The 19,791-nt window shown below is 39.2% G+C and overlaps 1 protein-coding gene across 2 annotated transcripts in view; it reads left to right on the forward strand.

The window, feature by feature from the left end:
- Positions 1-19,791, forward strand: part of LOC306870548 (CAP-Gly domain-containing linker protein 2-like) — a 49,293-nt gene that overhangs the window by 14,956 nt on the left and 14,546 nt on the right. For both annotated transcript variants that reach the window (XM_079417866.1, XM_079417867.1), the window contains exons 4-8: positions 6,445-6,569; positions 7,973-8,186; positions 9,416-9,613; positions 9,759-9,862; positions 12,262-12,322. In XM_079417866.1, the coding sequence (XP_079273992.1) occupies positions 6,445-6,569; positions 7,973-8,186; positions 9,416-9,613; positions 9,759-9,862; positions 12,262-12,322 (702 nt within the window). The remainder of the gene's footprint in view (positions 1-6,444; positions 6,570-7,972; positions 8,187-9,415; positions 9,614-9,758; positions 9,863-12,261; positions 12,323-19,791) is intronic.

A 19,791-nucleotide genomic window follows, 5' to 3' on the forward strand; every position in this document is an offset into this window, starting at 1 on the left:
ATTCATACTGTATACAGGTACATCTCAAAAAATTTGAATATCGTAAAAAAGGTCAATTTTTTGTCACTCATTTCAGAAAGTGAAACCCATATATTATATAGATTCATTACACATAGAGTGAAATATTTCAAGCCTTTATTTCTTGAAATGTTGATGATTATGGCTTACAATGAAAACCCAAAATTCAGTGTCTCAGAAAATTAGAATATTACATATGATCAATAAAAAAAGGATATTTTAAACAGAAATGTCAGGCTTCTGAAAAGTATGTTCATTTCTATGCACTCGATACTTGGTTGAGCCTCCTTTTGCATGAATTACTGCATCAATGCAGCGTGGCATGGAGGCAATCAGCCTGTGGCACTGCTCAGGTGTAATGGAAGCCCAGGTTGCTTTGATAGCGGCCTTCAGGTCATCTGCATTGTTGGGTCTGGTGTCTCTCAGCTTCCTCTTTTTTTTTTCTCATCTTCCTCTTGACAATACCCCATAGATTCTGTATGGGGTTCAGGTCAGGCGAGTTTGCTGGCCAATCAAGCACAGTAACACCATGGTCATTGAACCAGCTTTTGGTAGCTTTGGCAGTGTGGGCAGGTGCCAAGTCCTGCTGGAAAATGAAATAAGCATCTCCATAAAGCTTGTCAGCAGAAAGAAGCATGAAGTGCTCTAAAATTTCCTGGTAGATGGCTGCGTTGACTGTGGACTTCAGAAAACACAGTGGACCAACACCAGCAGATGACATGGCAGCCCAAATCATCACTGACTGTGGAAACTTTACACTGGACTTCAAGCAACATGGATTCTGTGCCTCTCCAGTCTTCCTCCAGACTCTGGGACCTTGATTTCCAAATGAAATGAAAAGATGACTTTGGACCACTGAGCAACAGTCCAGTTCTTTTTCTCCACAGCCCAGGTAAGACACCTCTGATGTTGTCTCTGGTTCAGAAGTGGCTTGGTAGCCCTTTTCCTGAAGATGTTTGAGCGTGGTGACTCTTGATGCACTGACTCCAGCTTCAGTCCACTCCTTGTGAAGCTCTCCCAAGAGTTTGAATCAGCTTTGCTTGACAGTATTCTCAAGTTTGCGGTCATCCCTGTTGCTTGTGCACCTTTTCCTACCCAAATTCTTCCTTCCAGTCAACTTTGCATTTAATATGCTTTGATACAGCACTCTGTAAACAGCCACACCTTTCAGTAATGACCCTCTGTGACTTACCCTCTTTGTGGAGGGCGTCAATGTTCATCTTCTGGATCATTGCCAAGTCAGCAGTCTTCTCCATTATTGTGGTTTCAAAGAACGAGAGATACCCAGAATTTATACTGTAAGGATGGTCATTATTTTTTACTTTCATGAGCTGTAAGCTCTAATCATCAAAATTAAAACAAAATAACTTTTGAAATGTTTTATTTTACATGTAATGAATCTAAAATATATGAAAGTTTCACTTTTTGAAAAAAGTTACAAGAAATGTTTTTATAGATGTACCTGTACAACTGCTTTTAATGGTCACAAAGTATGTTTATCAAATGCAGTGCATACTCTGGCAGTATGTGATTTCGGACATAATTACTGTATATAGACAGGGTTTCTGTGGGTCTTCAAAAGGTCGTAAATCAGAGTAAAAATGTTTTATAAAGCCATGCACTGTAAAAAAAAATATATCTTCCACAGTATTTTTGTCTTGTTTTTCAATACAAATATCTAAACATCCTTCAATCTATATATATGTTCTTGAAATACTAAATGCCAATAGTTGAAGTCTTGTTTTCTGAGAAAGTCATCAAAATCAAGAGAGTTTATACAAGAACAAATATCCCTCAGTAAACTGTGAAAACATATTTTCTGAGCCATAATCATAAACCCATTAACTCACTTTATTTTGATAATTTTGTCAGAAAGCAAGATTTGTTACCGTATATATCATTTTGCTTTTAAAAGGATTTTCATTAAAGACATTTTTTTGCTCTGGAAAATAAGACAAAAGTCCAAAGGAAGAACAGCACTTTTCTGCAGTGTAATCAGAAGGTACAGTAAAAGTTATTTCCATATTCTATATTTTTGAATGAATTAAAATATTATTGAAATTTGTTGAAATGTATTTTCAAACTGTTGCTTGTACAACTAATTATCTGCTCCCTAGACATTTTTGTTTAGAGGATATATTGAGATATTCTGTTCTCTTCAGTATTTCAAATTTTATTTATTTGGCCTTAAAAAAGTCTTTAAAATCACAAATTGAGCTTTATAAAATGTGCAGAAACCCTGATGGAGATGACAGGAAATGAGAAAAACTAAAATCTATACGCATTTGTTATGAAGTTGCAATCTGACCTACATCCCTTCTAAGGGTAGTTAGCTATTGAAAGTATCAAAACAATTTGGAAGATGTCCTTTTTATACACAAAATTGGGTGAATTAGAATTTTTTATTTTTTTTGACAGTCATACTCTGTTAGTTGTGGCTTCATGTTGAGGGGTTCTTCACTCTGGTGTTATTGAGCAGATTTCTGAAGGTGCCTCAGTCAGCTCAGACAGTCAGTCAAAAGAACTGGAAGGTGGATCAAGTCTCTGCCAAGTCGAGGCTTATGCTGACCGATTGTGGATCTGCAGTGTAGTGAGTGAGAGATATTGAGAGCAGAGACGGTCTGAGTCAGCTTTCTCCACTCCTCACCGCTCATCTCTCTGCTGTGCTCATGTATTCTGCTGAATTTATAATACTTCTCACAGTCAGAAGTACTGTTAGATGATAGCAGCTCAAAACCATATTGTTCTTAAGTGACTTGGAAGGTTTTGCCAAACGTGTGTTTGACATATGTTTTACCCTCATAAATTGCTGCTGTTTTGGTTTGGGATGCCAACCATTCCGACATGAAAAAACAGCAGTGAGATGACATGATAAAGTAAATATTGCACATCTTGAAATTTCCCTCAGGAATGTTTGTATTATCACTTTATCCACTGGAGCGTACTGTGGCTTATCTGCCACGTCAGTTACACACACACAGACTCGTGTGATGCGTCTGTCTGAATATATTCTCTTCCGGACACTCATTTTTAATGCCAAACCACAGATGTCTCTGGAGCAGAATGCCTCGCAGTGCTCAGAATACCACCTTAGCTGTTAAAACATAAACAGCTCTACTTCAGTTCCAAACGTTTGTTGAGGGTGAGGCCATATGATCTGTGTATTTTAGAAGAATGACAAGGTCCCACAAACTGACAGAATTTAGCCTTTGACATGAACAAATGCATGTGTAGGACTGTCATGTAAGTACGGATTGAAATTGCAAGGAATTTTATTATTCTGGTTCTGATTCATTTTTTTTAATCATTTAATTTTCAGTTTACTTTTTAGAGACACGCAAAACAAAAAAATTATTAAATAATAAAGCTAATTATTAAATTGAAATGTTAAATCGTTTAGAAGAAATATAGCATTCCCATGTGAAAAATAATTACTCTTTAGCAAACTTTTACCAAGAGTACTTGTTCAGATATAATACACTTTAAAGAATATACTTGAGTGTGAAATGAATGTAATGTAATTGCATGTTCTTTACAATTAAATAAAAAAACTTGTTATGGTTTTAATTTATAATATGTCCAATTAGCCAAACTTTAGAGGTTTTTTTACCCACTGAAGTAGGACTTGATACATCTTCATTTCTAATTTTATAATAACTTTTATCGTCTTTGAAATATGGTTAAAGTAAGCTGCCAGCTGTCTTGCATTTATGGTTAACTTAAACTTAAGTCATCTCTATTGAAACTTGTGTTTATGTTTGCAATTGCACATTTGAAATTGATAAAGTTGCAATTTAGTACATTTAAAATATATTAACTAAAGTTAAAATTATAATCAAAGACTTTGCTTTTGTATGTTAGAAGTATTTCTTATTTTTACAGCACAACAAAATATTCTTAAAACAATTATTTAAAAGTACTTTAAAACCTTTAAATTGCAAATTGCACATTTTAAATGTATACGTGTTTTAAAAAATAGTAATGAAAGTGAACTCTCTTAAAGTACATTTAAATGCTCTTTTATTATTATTATTATTATTATCATTTGCAAGTACAGTTTTGTAATATACTTATATAAGTGCACATTCAATATAATTAGGCACGCTTATTTTCCACAAAGGGTTTACAGAGCTAGGCTTTTAATTATTGGTACACAATGTTGTCCAGCTGGTTCACACTGCAGCTTATGGCCAAGAACCTCCCACTTAGACAATATGAGACTGTACAACCAACATGGAAAGCAACCAAGCACAGTTTATTTATTTTTTTGCGTGCCATTTAGGGGCAGATAAATCTGAATTCAGTAACACTATAATAACAGAATGGTAGTGTTGGAGGGAAAAGCTCAAATAATAGCATAGTAGTCTGTACAATTAGTTGTACAAACAGCATCACAGAAAATGGCTAAAATGTATGTAGAACCTTTGTTTCCAGGTGGACTGATTAAAAAATCACTTCCTGTGGTGCGTAGAGACCACTCAACCAAATTGGAGCGGCAGAATTTCATTCAACATTTGGAAATCTTGTCTACAATATGCATCAGACGGTCAGTGAACAGACTGTGGGCGGTACGTGGAGTGTGCTGTCTGAGCTGAAACTAGGATTTGAGACCAGGAAACTTACAGCAGCTGCAAATTAAGCGCTTTGAGTACCCAGAAAAGCGCTATATAAATGTAACAAATTGTTATTATTATTCATTTATATTAAATAAGTTTTCCAAGTTTTGGTTTTCATTCCATTTGAATAGAGTCAGATTAAAATGTAAATATGTACACAACTGTAGGCCATGCATGTAAGCATGTGTTTATGCATTTATGGTCCACTGTTTACATATCTCCTCCATCACACTCTCTAGTAATGGCTAAACCTCACAAAAAGCTCTGGGTGTATGTCTTTGGCTGGGAGATTTGATTGTAGATGTACTTTTGTTCCAAAGCAATTCACAGCAGACATGCTTTTGATCCCTAACCAAGAGGGTATGTCTTTCATTAATTCTTTGTTTTATCTGTTGCTATTTCTTTAGTTATTGCAGTCACTAGATAATGGCTCTCGGATGTGGAATTGACCCAAAGGATGAATGGTTTCCTGCTTTTTCGTGTTCTGTTTTGCTGTGCCATATGACTAAGCATTGGAAGAGACCCTTCTGGTGTAAGGCTGGTTGATAAGGAACAGTAAAAAGATGTCTTTGTAGAAACGTGCCTCAAGGTTTCATACTAGGCCCATTTTAATTTTTCTGTTTTTGGTCATTATGTAAAGTTAAATGCTACAAAAATGTGACATTGTGACGTTTATTCATAATGAATAATTGACAGAAACTTAGAACAGCAGAAATAAATGCATTTGATGCATTTATCATAATATTTTGAGAGGGTTTATTTGCCGGTTATGGACACCATATTGGTTATTAGCTATTTTAGGATCAGTTGCACTTGAGATTTCAAGATTTTCAGTCTTTGTGTAGTGCATTGATTGGCAAGAATAGTTTATTAATGCAAATACTGCAATATTAATCCATGATTTTTAGTCTTTCTTCTGTCAGTCTAAATTTAACAGCATCTATTATTTAACAGGTTTTCTGTTTCTGAACAGAACAAAGACTAATCAAATGGGTATATGTCACAAAAACTGCCAGTAAATGTCCCAGTCATATATAATAATGACTGAAATGAGTGGAAATAATATTAAGGAGAAAGGTTAGCAAATCTCAGAGTGTGACTTTGAAACCTTGTGACCTTGAGAGTCTTATTCAGTTTACATTTCTGTATGTTATGCATTATTTATCAGTAAAGCTATGAATGTGACATGCTTGGAACCACAGCCTTTTCTTACAGCAATGCTCATCGCTTTTGTTGTGGCCATTGTGATTGTGTGTACTATATATGAAAGAGGCAGATTATATTTTTACAGTATTATGAAAGCAAGCTTCTGAAGCACACATAATGTGTGATATACAGCTCTTTGTCTCTAAAGGACGCAGTATGCCTTCTTATGTGTAGTTGGGCCATCACTAATGAATAGCATGTGATCTCCTTTTTTCCCCAGTGCTGGGTTGACGAATCTAGGCCAGTTCAACCAGTACAACAGTCATCCCCAGTTACACTTCAGAACCAGCTGGCAGAGTTTACTATACTGCAACTCTCTCTATTTACCTAGACGTTAGACTTTTTAGACAGACATTTAGTAAGTAGTGGGAGACAAATATTTGGCCATTTTATTGGTTTCAAAATATACCCTTTTCTGTTTTCAAACTTCATAAATGTTTAATGATATTTGGTATATATATGGTATGCAATTTATTAGAATATACTGACTGATTAATGCAGATTTTTAATGCAGAGTGTTTCAGTTTTGTTATACTGTTATTACAGTAAACCATGTGTCCATGTTACCACTATGTACCACTGAACCTTCTCTGCTTCTCCTCAGGTTGGTGGCACTAAAACAGGAGTAGTGCGTTATGTGGGAGAGACTGACTTTGCCAAGGGCGAGTGGTGTGGAGTCGAGCTGGACGAGCCGTTAGGGAAAAACGATGGAGCTGTAGCTGGAACCAGGTACATCATTAATCTTTTGTTAACATGTCCTGTCTTTAGCAACACCCTCAATGGCTTTCAGCATCAAGTGGTCTCAATGTTTCATGCCTTTTTTAAAGAGGTTTAAAGACCTTTTAGTATGTTAATATATATTAGTTATTATGTGACCTACAACATGGAATCAAAATGGGCCCATTTTAATTTTTTCAATGCATCCTGGTCCTATTCAGCAGTTCATCAGTTCATGTTGTTCCTGAGGCTAAATAGTTTTGTCTTTTTTCAACATTTAATAACCTGATCTTAACCTTATTAATGGTCACTGTTCCCAATTCAAACAATTCCTGACAGACAAACTCCCACCCTACATAATTTTTGAGGGACATTCTGTCACATTACAGAAGTAAAATGGGTTGCAAACGCAGTTTCATGCTGACTTTTAGTAGTAAAGTACAGGCCAAGTAATTTGGATTTGTAATCATTTACATGCTGAGCCAAGGTTAAACCTCTGCTGTCTTTTCAATGAAGAATGGGGATGGTTGAGTTCCAAATAGGAATAAACAGCTTCATAGATACTCGTTAATTGTTGACATTTGGCCCATGGTCGGATTTAGTAGATTATGTAGTTTGTTTTTATAATGATAGCTTGACATCAGGCTGGATATTTGCCTGTGTTCAGTTCAGATGATAAGAAAAGAAACATTTACTAATAGAAAACAGTGATTACAACAGCCACTACCATTCAAAGGTTTTGAAAGAGCTTTTATGCTTACCAAGACTGCATGCATTTATTTATTTATTTATTGTAAAAACAGTAATATTGTAACAATTTAAAATGTTTTAACTACATTAAACTGTATTATTTTAATATGGAGTTTAAAATGTAATTTATTGCTTTGGCAGATATGAATCTTCAGCAGTCATCAGTGTCACATGATCCTTCAGAAATCATTCTAATATGCTGATTTTCTGCTCAAGAAACATTTCTTATTATTATCTCATTTGAAAATGGTTGTATTGCTTAATATTTTTGTAAAAACTGTGATACAATTTTCAGGATTTTTTTTCCATCTTACTAGTAGTGCATATGTTTACATTTTAATGTTAATCCCAGCTCATACGCATGATTTATTTTACTCATTTACTCATCTAGTTCTTGATTTATTATATTACCATATCAATTAACAATCTGCATTACTGGCAAAAACTTCTCTCTAAAAGCAAAACCGTGAAATTCCTAATATTCATTCTAATACTTCCAAATAACTTCTTTTTTTTTTTTCTATTAAAACAACAACAAATATATTTTCTATTGTCACACAGGTTTCATAAGTGCATTTATTCAGTAACCTCAATCACAAACAATATAGTTAAGATGTACAAGCTTTTTCCTCCCTCACTTCCTTATTCTCTCTGTCTCTCCCTAGATATTTCCAGTGCCCGCACAAATTTGGCCTCTTTGCTCCAATCCACAAGGTGATCCGCATTGGCTTCCCATCCACCAGTCCAGCTAAAGCTAAGAAGAGCAAGCGTATGGCGATGGGTGTGTCGTCTCTGGCTCACAGCCCCTCCAGCTCCTCCATCAGCTCCGTCAGCTCTGTGGCCTCCAGTGTGGGGGGGCGACCCAGTCGCACTGGCCTGGTAAGGGATGGTAAAATGCCAAAAAGAAAGCGCCAATGCAAACCATGTCTTGTGTTGACATTTTGCAGCATTGCTTCCTGATGTGACTGTTAAAGGCCACCTATTATGCCCCTTTTTACAAGAGGTAATATAATTCTCAGGTGTCCCTAGAATGTGTCAGCTCAAAATACCCCATAAATCATTTTTTTATATAATTTTGAAAATTAGTATTTTGAGTGGAAGCAGAAACATGCTGTTTTCATGCATGTCTGCTGCAAACATCCCCCTTTCTAGAATAGGCTGTGTTTTTATAGCTTGTACTAGTGATGTGTCGTTCGCAATCGTGCCGGCTCTAAGAGCCGATTCTTTATGTAATGAAAAAATCCATAAAAATAAGGCTTTTATAAAAACACTGAATAAAAAATTACTTACCAACACAAACCATTCACAATTGCTAAATTGGGCTAAAACAGAAGGCTCTGAGTGATACTAAATGAAGAGCCATTTGGGAGCTGTAAGAGCTGGCTCTTCTAAGGGTCCCGAGCCAAAAGAGCCAAATCTTTGAAAAGAGCCGGACTTCCCATCACTAGCCTTGTACCTCAGTTACACTGCTAAAAATCATCTGTTTGGTTTTGATTATCATGTCGATCACATTGAAATCATGCGTTTTAAAGCCATATCAGTTTAAACTTCTGATACACGGTTTTCTGAGTGCACGCATTAGAAGCAAGCGCACAGAAAGCGGCTGTCACATGGCATGAGAGTACTAAACTATGTTCTCTTTCATGTCTTATTGCGCTTATACTGTCAAATACACACAAGTTTATGTTAAAAACACACGAGTTACAAAAACACAGTCGGTTATGTCTGTGAAGGTAAACTGCTGAAAGAAATCGCAAAAACAAAATGGCAACGCTGTGGGTGGAAACGTGCAGATTATAATAAGATTCCCTTCGTTTTTTCACAAGCTTGCCGAGAAAGGCTTACCAAAACAAAGTTAATGGGTTGGCCTTTTTCATGTTTTTTGGTTTGGTAGACGTACCGGAGACCCGATTATAGCTCCTAAACATGGAAAAAGTCTGATTTTTATAATATGTCACCTTTAAAGGGGTCATTGTGTATTTTATCATTTCATCACTTTAAATGGTTGATAAGCCATTTAATAATTCATCGTCAATTCCTTGTATGAATTTGAATCCAAAAGTCTTATTTCATTTCACTCAGCGAGCTTTTTCCTTCATTTCTGGCAGTTGACAGAGACGTCCTCGAGGTACGCGCGTAAAATCTCGGGGACCACAGCTCTGCAGGAAGCCCTGAAGGAGAAACAGCAGCACATAGAGCAGCTCCTGGCTGAGAGAGACCTGGAGCGGGCCGAGGTCGCTAAGGCAACCAGCCATATCTGCGAGGTGGAAAAAGAGCTGACAGCACTGAAGGCCGGACATCTGCAGGTGTGACTCACACATATAAACACAACACTTATATGTGTATTTCATTTACTACATTTACTCACAAATATAAACTTACACTCTCCATTTAACACTGCACTCAAATTAATTTCTGAAGAACAATGACCTTTTCTCATATCTCTTTCAGTATGCAACTGAGGCAGAGAGCAACCTACAGCAAGCCCGAGCCCTGCTGGCAAGCACACAGAAAGACAAAATGGAATTGGCCAATCAGCTTGAGGAAGAGAGAAGGTACAGTTTTGCTTGCACATTGTATCCTCAAATAATTATGTATTATTAACAAGGTTCGGGTGGAGCACGATCAGATAATCAACTAATTTGGCGCAGGTACATTTCGTTTAGCTAACTATCCTAATGAGCACAATGTGCATAAATATGCAGCCTGCCTACCTCTGTCCAATGACAGTTTTCCGGCATCCTTCCTCCACCCCAGCTCCTCACCCCTAATCTATTTTTATCTCATATTAGGGATAGAGGGAGTTTTCTGGGTTCGGGCCATATTCTGGGCTCGGAGCCCTACCCAAGGACAACACGCCAAAATATGCTTATTATTTGCTATCAGATTAGATGTAAGGGTGAACTTGTGAATATTGTACAATAGTATCCTAACATTTGCTGTTGTTCAGTTTAGTTATTTTTGTCTTGGTACTTAAGTTAAAGGTGCACTAAATAATTATTTTTTTAATTTAAAATTTGTAAAAACAATAAGGTGCTTATTGAAGAGCAGGGGAGAGTGGGGTAGCTGGGACACTTCTTAAATTGTCCCTTAGACGAGAAATAATAACAGACATTTCAGGATGTATATTACTCTATAAAATTAGAAGGCATATTCATCAGTAGTTCTCAATAGAGGGCCCCAGCGCCGCAGGATGAATTAAAATGATTCCAATTAGTATATTATTTTTATTATATGAATAGTAATAATAACTTAATTAAAATGCTAAAAATGCATAAAATAAATAACCATAGTACGTTTTTCTTCTAAATAGCTATTGTTTCTGAATTTGTTTATTAAAAAAAGATTAAAAACAATCAGCTTTGTCACAGATATCGCAGAAATGCTGGCAGGTGGCTTTGAAAATGGTGTTGGACAATGGTAGGCCTTTGAGTGAAAAAGGCTAACAAACACTGGTCTCTATATTATAGGCCGATAGAAAGATCTATAGAGTGATCAAGTGAGGGGTAAGTTGGATCAGTGACAATATCTATACTGTGTTTAAAATAAATATTAAAGGGGTCATGAACTGAGAAATCAAAATTCCCTTGATCCTTTCACATTTAAGAGGTCGTTGTACTTTAAAAATATCCTGAAGCTTCAGAACTCAAAACTTTCTCGTTAGTCTAAAAACAGCTTATATTGAAGCCAGTCTGCCAAAACAACAGGCTGTGGAATGCACCACTCTGATGTAATAGTGTGAATAAGTACTGCCTCCGCTGAGGGAGATCAATGCCTGCTTCTACATCACTGCCTGTTTAGCCCCGCCCACTGATTTGGACACTTAGTGTAGAGGTGAATGCACAGGTCTATGCAGAAGTCAAACAATAAAGATACTCCGAAGACAATAAGATGCTGTGCAGTGCCAAGTTGTGGAAAAACACTTCCTTCTGATCCCAGTGTTAGGAAAGAGTGGATGAATTTTATTTTTAATGAAGTTTTATATTCTTTATATTCTTCGCTTTATATTCTCGAGCTCGTTATAGCAGGATGGATTCCGATTGGGTGTCAATGTTTGTATCGTTCATCAGCTGGAAAAAAATCGTTCTGAAAGTGATTCCAAAGATATCGTTTCTCTGTGCCTTTATCGTTATAGCTGTGGTGTGGACTCTGCTGTTCTTTTTAGAACTATACCTTTATTGTTATCTTTATAGTTATCGTCCTTTGTGTGAACAGACCTTTATTCAGAGTGTTCAGATGAGGAGGCTTAATAACAGGACAGAAAATAGCTTATTACTTCTAAATTATGTTTTTTTTTTTATGTAAAAATCTTGATAACTATAAGTGGACTTCAGAGAACAGTACAAATTAATTAAAAGGGCAGTTTGTGACTCCTTTAATTATTAAAAAAAATAAATCCTAATGGACAATTCCTGTGTCATTCATTTTCAGAGTTACAGCTACGGAAAGGTGTAATATTCAGAGTGATTGGTTTTCATAATAATTTCCTGCAATCACCACACAGCTTTTGAGAAAAATTCATAATAAGCTAAAGATTGACCATAAATTATTTACATGATTTTATAATTTGGTAATTCTCCTGCCCTGTAGAAAGTTTAATTTAATGTGTTGTAGCACAAAATATGTTCACATTCTCTTAATCACAGCCAGCAGTATATATGATGAGATATATGTGTCATTTGCTAGATTAACAGAGACATCCACTGATGCATCTTAACCTACTCTTCACAAAAATATCATGGATATATCACAGCCATAAATGACAAATACACCTGGAAATAGTGTTTTTCTACAATTATATTTGGTAATTAAACACTTGTTTTTGTGTGATCCTGCAATCATGCCAATAGGCGTCAGTATAAAGTCCAAAACTGCTGTCTATCTACCTAAGAAACAAACAAAAAAGTAAATAAGGAATTCCCTGACACCTGGTGGTCATTATGTGTTATGACAGGAAGGTGGAAGATCTTCAGTTCAGAGTTGAGGAAGAGTCCATTACCAAAGGAGACCTGGAGGTATCTGCCTTTTTTACTACTTTACTATATTTTTACAACTTTTCTGGGAGATGATGTGTACTTTTTTCAATTTTGAGAATTTCTGCGAAGGTAACGGAAGAAAACTGATGCCATCACTGACGGATAGAATTAGTTAACTTAGAATGTCTTTCCAAACATCTTCAGTCCACAAACACTTAAACAAATTTTCACTTGCAAAAAAATAAATATAATGTCTGTTCTGACTCAGATCTGTTTAAATGTATGTAAATGTATCAAATATGTCTCTGTTTATCCAGCCCTATACTGTCATGCTTAATGTTAAAGCATACTATGTCTTGCCTTTAAACGCCTTCACACTTTGGTTTTATTATTGGTGAATAGCTAAGACCTGTTAATCTTTTTCTGTGCTACCTATGTATGTCTATTTTTCTCTTTCTCTCGTGTCTTTCCATTTTCCCGTCTCTTTCTCTCTGTAGACTCAGACCAAACTGGAGCATGCCCGTATTCGGCAGCTCGAGCAGTGTCTGCATTTGGAAAAGTCCAAAGCAGAGCGGCTTCAGAAAGAGTTAGAGGAAAAGATGGTAAACATGCAGGGAGATGAAACACCCCAGCCTGTAGTCATCTCTCTCATTGCCATTTTTCTGTCCCTTTGTTAGAACCCTTGTCTATGGGTTGCCACTGCTTGTGCTTGATTTACCAGGCTTGGGATCTCCATCATTTGACATGTTTGTAACTAGTGCAACTGATCAGATATGTTTAATGCCACCAATTTTTTTTAACTAAGCAAGTTGATCAGAAAAGATCAGATACTTCAGGTTTATTTAAATTATTATAATTTTTTTTTTTTTTTTGCATTTAGAGTGTTTTAGGCTAATTGGAATTTACTCCAGCTCGCCTCTAATCAGAAATTGCATTGCTGTGAAACCCCAAAGTCACGAGTGTTGGAGATCTTTGCCTGTCTCTGTGGGGCAGCATTGCTCCTGATAGCCAGGAACTGCTTTCACCTTTCATTTGCAAAATATTTTTTTCATGTCTGTCTTCTCTTGTTCACTAAGCATCTGCCTGAGACCCTCAGATGGAGTTGAGTAGTTGTCTTCTCCACAGTGATCTCATTTCCTCACATTAGCCTTCATATTGTGTTTTAGATGCTGAAATACAGCCTCAAACCTTTGAAAGAGTTGTGATACAAATCCCCTCTGACACATCTACGCTGTATTTGTAGCCCTTATTTTTCTATAATTGGAGGTAGTTGCTAAGGCATTACAGTTATTTTTGGTCATGCATATTATTCCTCTTCTGCCCAAAATTGTTGTACTTAAATGGAAAGTTCACCCAAGAATGACAATTCTGTCATTAATTACTCACCCTCATGATGTTCCAAACCTGTAAGACCCTCATTCATCTTTAGAACACAAATTAAGATATTTTTGATGAAATTCGAGAGCTTTCTGACCCTGCATAGACTGACACGTTCAAGGCTCCGAAAGATAAGGACACCGTTAAAATAGTAGATAGTCCATGTGACATCAGTGGTTTAACCTTAATTTTACGAAGCTACAAGAATAGTTTTTGTGTGCAAAGGAAACAAATATAGTGACTTTATTTAACAATATTTTTTATCTCTGTGAAATTGTTGAATAAAGTCCTTATTTTTGTTTTCTTTGAAACACTAGCTAGCAATTAGGGCTGTGCAATTAATCGCATGCGATTCTCATGCGCATCTCGTCAGTAAAGCCGGCTCCGTGATTGGCGGTAAATCTTGCATCACCTGTTTTCTAATGGAGCGGCAGTTAATACACAGAGCCATAGTTCACTGACAAGCTACGCGATATCGCGTTCATAATCGAATGCGATTCATCTGCGATAATGAGCGCGATATTGCCTAGCTTGTCAGGGAACTACGGCTCTGTGTATTAACTGCCACTCCATTTGAAAACAGGTGATGGAGATTTACCGCCAATCACGGAGCCAGCTTTACTGACGAGATGCACATGAGAATTGCATGCGATTAATTGCACAGCCCTACTAGCAATCACTTAGTCTCAGACTGATGGCTGAAGTTCTGGAATCCATGGCAGCTTTTATTGGCCAAGACAATGAGGACGTTTGACCGACATTTCAAACAACCAATCACAGTTCGTTTCATTCAGCGTCACGTTTTGGGGGTGGAAATGTCGCCACAATAACAGACTCACGGACGTATTTTAAAGATTCTATTGCCGCGAACTTTAAATATTTCACACACTTTTGAAAATCCAGCGTTAAGTTGATCCTGATAAGTGCTCATTGTCACAGTTGTAAACACGACGGCTTTCTTCTTTCATGAGGGGGTTTGGCGTCACTACATCTTTGTTTCCAGGCAGAACGTTAAAGAACACGACACACACGCCTCCCGGAAATCCTGTATAATTCAACCAATCCGATGATGACTTCCTGAAGTGTTTCCAGTTTTGTGTCCCATATGCATCAGACGTTCAGCCAGCGGTCCGTGGGCGTGACGTCTGAGGCTGAGACTAGCAATCACTTAGTCTAGTGTCTTTCCAGTAAACCCAAGTACTGCCATAATGACCACCATAGACACTCTTAAAACACCCTAGTGACCACCCCGGAACACCATAAATACGACTTAAACAACCATCAAAACTAGGGCTGCACGATATTGGAAAACACTCACATTGCGATATTTTGATTTTCTGCGATATATATTGTGATATGAAAAACAAATCACTAGATGACTTGAATAGCTCTATTTGGGGAAACAAAATTATGATTGGGGTGATTTTGTTGGTAAGTAAATCAGCATAGGAAATAAACAAATTACAAGCATAGAATATAAAAATATAAAAAAACAAAGATACAAATGGAATAAACAGTGCTTTGTATTGTAGGCAAGTCTAACAGTATTCAAGTAGGCTTACAGAAATGGAATAATCAAAACTAAAATAACACTGCATAGTCTTCATTCCATCCATCCATCTTCTTCCGCTTATCCGGGACCGGGTCGCGGGGGCAGCAGTCTAAGCAGAGATGCCCAGACTTCCCTCTCCCTAGACACTTCCTCCAGCTCTTCCGGGGGGACACCGAGGCGTTCCCAGGCCAGCCGGGAGACATAGTCTCTCCAGCGTGTCCTAGGTCTTCCCCGGGGTCTCCTCCCAGTGGGACGCGCCGGAACACCTTCCCGGGAAGGCGTCCAGGAGGCATCCGGAACAGATGCCCGAGCCACCTCAGCTGACCCCTCTCAATGTGAAGGAGCAGCGGCTCTACTCTGAGCTCTTCCCGAGTGACCGAGCTTCTCACCCTATCTCTAAGGGATCGCCCAGCCACCCTGCGGAGAAAGCTCATTTCAGCCGCCTGTATCCGGGATCTTGTCCTTTCGGTCATGACCCAAAGCTCATGACCATAGGCGAGAGTAGGAACGTAGATTGACCGGTAAATCGAGAGCTTCGCCTTGCGGCTCAGCTCTTTCTTCACCACGACAGACCGGTACATCGACCGCATTACTGCAGAAGCTGCACCGATCCGTCTGTCAATCTCCCATTCCATCCTTCCCTCACTCGTGAACAAAACCCCAAGATACTTAAACTCCTCCACTTGAGGCAGGAACTCTCCACCAACCTGAAGTGGGCAAACCACCCTTTTCTGACTGAGGACCATGGCCTCGGATTTGGAGGTGCTGATTCTCATCCCAGCCGCTTCACACTCAGCTGCAAACCGTCCCAGTGCATGCTGAAGGTCCTGGCTTGATGAAGCCAACACAACAACGTCATCTGCAAAAAGCAGAGAGGAAATCGTGTGGTCACCAAACCTGACACCCTCCGGCCCCTGGCTGCGCCTAGAAATTCTGTCCATAAAACTTATGAACAGAACCGGCGACAAAGGGCAGCCCTGCCGGAGTCCAACATGCACTGGGAACAAGTCTGACTTACTACCGGCAATGCGAACCAAGCTCCTGCTTCGGTCATACAGGGACCGGACAGCCCTTAGTAAAGGACCCCGGATTCCATACTCCCAGAGCACCCTCCACAGGCCGCCGCGAGGGACACAGTCGAATGCCTTCTCCAAATCCACAAAACACATGTGGACTGGTTGGGCAAACTCCCATGAACCCTCCAGCACCCTGTAGAGGGTATAGAGCTGGTCCAGTGTTCCACGGCCCGGACGAAAACCACACTGTTCCTCCTGAATCCGAGGTTCTACTATCGGCCGTATTCTCCTCTCCAGTACCCTGGCATAGACTTTCCCAGGGAGGCTGAGAAGTGTGATCCCCCTGTAGTTGGAACACACCCTCCGATCCCCCTTCTTGAAAAGAGGGACCACCACCCCGGTCTGCCACCCCAGAGGCACTGTCCCCAACCGCCACGCGATGCTGCAGAGGCGTGTCAGCCAAGACAGCCCCACAACATCCAGAGACTTGAGGTACTCAGGGCGGATCTCATCCACCCCCGGTGCCCTGCCACCGAGGAGTTTCTTGACTACCTCGGTGACTTCAGCTTGGGTGATGGACGAGTCCACCTCTGAGCCCTCAGCCTCTGCTTCCTCAATGGAAGACGTGACGGTGGGATTGAGGAGATCCTCAAAGTATTCCTTCCACCGTCCAACGATATCAGCCAGTCAGCAGCTCCCCACCTCTACTGTAAACAGCGTTGGTAGGGCACTGCTTCCCTCTCCTGAGGCGCCGGACGGTTTGCCAGAATCTCTTCGAGGCCAGCCGATAGTCCTTCTCCATGGCCTCACCGAACTCCTCCCAGGCCCGAGTTTTTGCCTCCACAACCACCCGGGCTGCAGTTCGCTTGGCCTGTCGGTACCCGTCAGCTGCCTCAGGAGTCCCACAAGCCTTCATTGTATAGTCTTCATTGTATAAATTAAATCTAATAAATCTGTGTTAAAGCTACAAAAGTGATTTTTCAGCAACAGGGACATTAAACTGCTGTTATTGTCATCCTCTTTCTTTCTCAATTGTTTACCTTCACCTAAGACATAATCAACTGTTTTTTAGATACCATTTTGACAGTTTTGCGCATATGTGTAATTTCAGGCACAAATAGTAGCGGAAGTGAATGGAATTCAGTGTTTTTCGTGCATCTGCGTGGCTCTCACCGTGTCTACACTGGACGCAACAAAATACAATAGAGCTCATTATAATCAGTAATGCTGTGTGACTGACCACACTGGCTGCGGCGCGACATGAAAAAACCCCCGCCAGAAAACTGCTGCCGCGTTCTATTTATAACATACTGACACAAAGTTCAAATGATTGGCAACGGTCGCTTTGTTGCGTCCAGTGTAGACAGACTTTGGGGCCGTTAACATGGCGTGCCTAAAAATGCAGCTTTTTCCTTCTTTCCAAAGCGCTCGGCAGCTTGTGCTTTCGTGGCGTCTGCCATTGCTAAGCAACCGTGACCTGCGCTCTCCTCGACTACGTGGAAGTCTCAACAAAGGATAAATGGATTTCCAGCCCTGAAAATTGCTTGCAGTAGCTCTGCTACTAAATTTATTTAAAAATGGATATCTCTGTACAGCTGTCACAGCCGGTGTAGATGGTCTGTGTGTGAGCAAAGAAAATGATCAGTATAAATATAACAATCAGTATAGGCCTACTATCGATGCTGAAACGATATATTGTGCAGCCCTAATCGAAACTGTCTTGCAACACACTAGCTTCTAACCAGACAACAATATCAAGCAATACCTAGTGACTTCCCAGAAAACACAAGCATAGCCCTAATGTCCACCAAGACCCTAGCAGCTGCCTTAGCAATTCCTAAGTGACCATCCAAAACACCTTAACGTCTATTAATGCCCTAATGACCCCTCTGAATACCTAGCAACCACCCATATCACCCATAAACACACAGGCCTGCGCCGTAACTTACGCCGTACCTGACGTGCACCTCTCCAAACTACGTGGACCGCAAGCGCTGTGATTGGTCTGCCACAACCCCTCCCTCCGTATGTACTTGAGTTTTGTGTGCGTTTATGAGCACTGGTAATATAGTTTAATGTTACATCTTATTTAAAATAAAACAAAGAACAAGTGTCTTATCATTTATTATAGTACATAGCATTATACATCAGTAGTTGTCCGCGACAAACAATGTTGATCTGCCGTGGTACACGTCCTTGTGCAGATTAAAAGAATGCCATCCTCTCCTGTTCCGTTGTTGTCTCCTTTTTGTAGTTTTAAATAATGATTTAATGATCTGACATTTATTTGCTGCCGTCACGGCTATAATGCTTCTCCGACGAGCCGCTTCTTCTTCGGCTTTTGCCGTGGTACTGCGGGTTACACCAGCAACATGCCTGTGGACACTGCAGACTAGCGGTCTGCATGTGTACTGCACGTCGACGCGGACGACGACGCAGAAGTGTAAATGAAAACCGACGCACAGCTTACAACGTAGGTCCGACGCAGAAGTATAAATTGGGCTTAAAACATCCTTAGCACCCTAGTAACTGACTACAAATGCCTTTGTGTACAACCAGAACGACCAACACCCTAGTAACCACCACGAACATCCTAGCAAGCGCCTAGCAATGTCCTATCAACCAACTAGCAACACTCTGGCAACCACCAAATTTCTAGCATTGTGGTTTTGCGTGGACAAACACCATTACGCCTGGTATTAAGGGTTTTAATCGATCCAATCACAAGTGGACAACAAAATACAGGTGTAAACAGGGTCTGAAAAGTTTTGAACTTGTCCATTTTTAACCACTTCAAGAGGTACTTGAAAACTCCACAAAAGCCTGCCTCCTCTAATTCTTAAACAATATGGGACGTGATGTTGAAACGCACTAGCCAGATAGGATTTAAACTTTGCCATCTTAAATCGTAAGTTTGATATGAAGGTGAAAGAATACAAATGTTATCTTACCAGTCCTGATTCTAACACATATCCACAGCATTCGGTGTAGTGTTGCAGCTGTCAGAGCAAAAATTAAAGCTGCTGCTCTCTGGAATTGTTTTCTGTTGTCTCCCTAGGCAATATTAGCTTATTTTGCAGTATTAGATAAAAAAAACAAAAACAGGAATAAGCCTATTATTACACACATGTGGACAAAAGAGATGGATTAAAACAGCAGGTGTAACCAGGAATGTGTCTCCATGGTCAACTTGTGTTCCGATCGACCAAAACACATCTTAAAGGATTAGTTCACTCCAAAATAAAAAAAATTCCTGATAATTTACTCACCCCCATGTCATCCAAGATGTTCATGTCTTTCTTTCTTCAGTCGAAAAGTAATTAGGGTTTTTGAGGAAAACATTCCAGGATTTTTCTCCATATAGTGCCCTATATTGGGGACCAGTGGGTTGAAGGTCCAAATTGTATTTTCAATGCAGCTTCAAAGGGCTCTTAAGAACCCAGCTAAGAAATAAGGGTCTTATCTAGCGAAATGATCAGTCATTTTCTAATAAAACAAAAAACTATTTCTATACTTTTTAACCACAGATGCTCATCTTGCACTAGCTCTGTGATGTGCATGCG

The sequence above is a fragment of the Barbus barbus genome (genome assembly GCF_936440315.1).
Source record: "Barbus barbus genome assembly, chromosome: 5".
Lineage (NCBI taxonomy): Eukaryota > Metazoa > Chordata > Actinopteri > Cypriniformes > Cyprinidae > Barbus > Barbus barbus.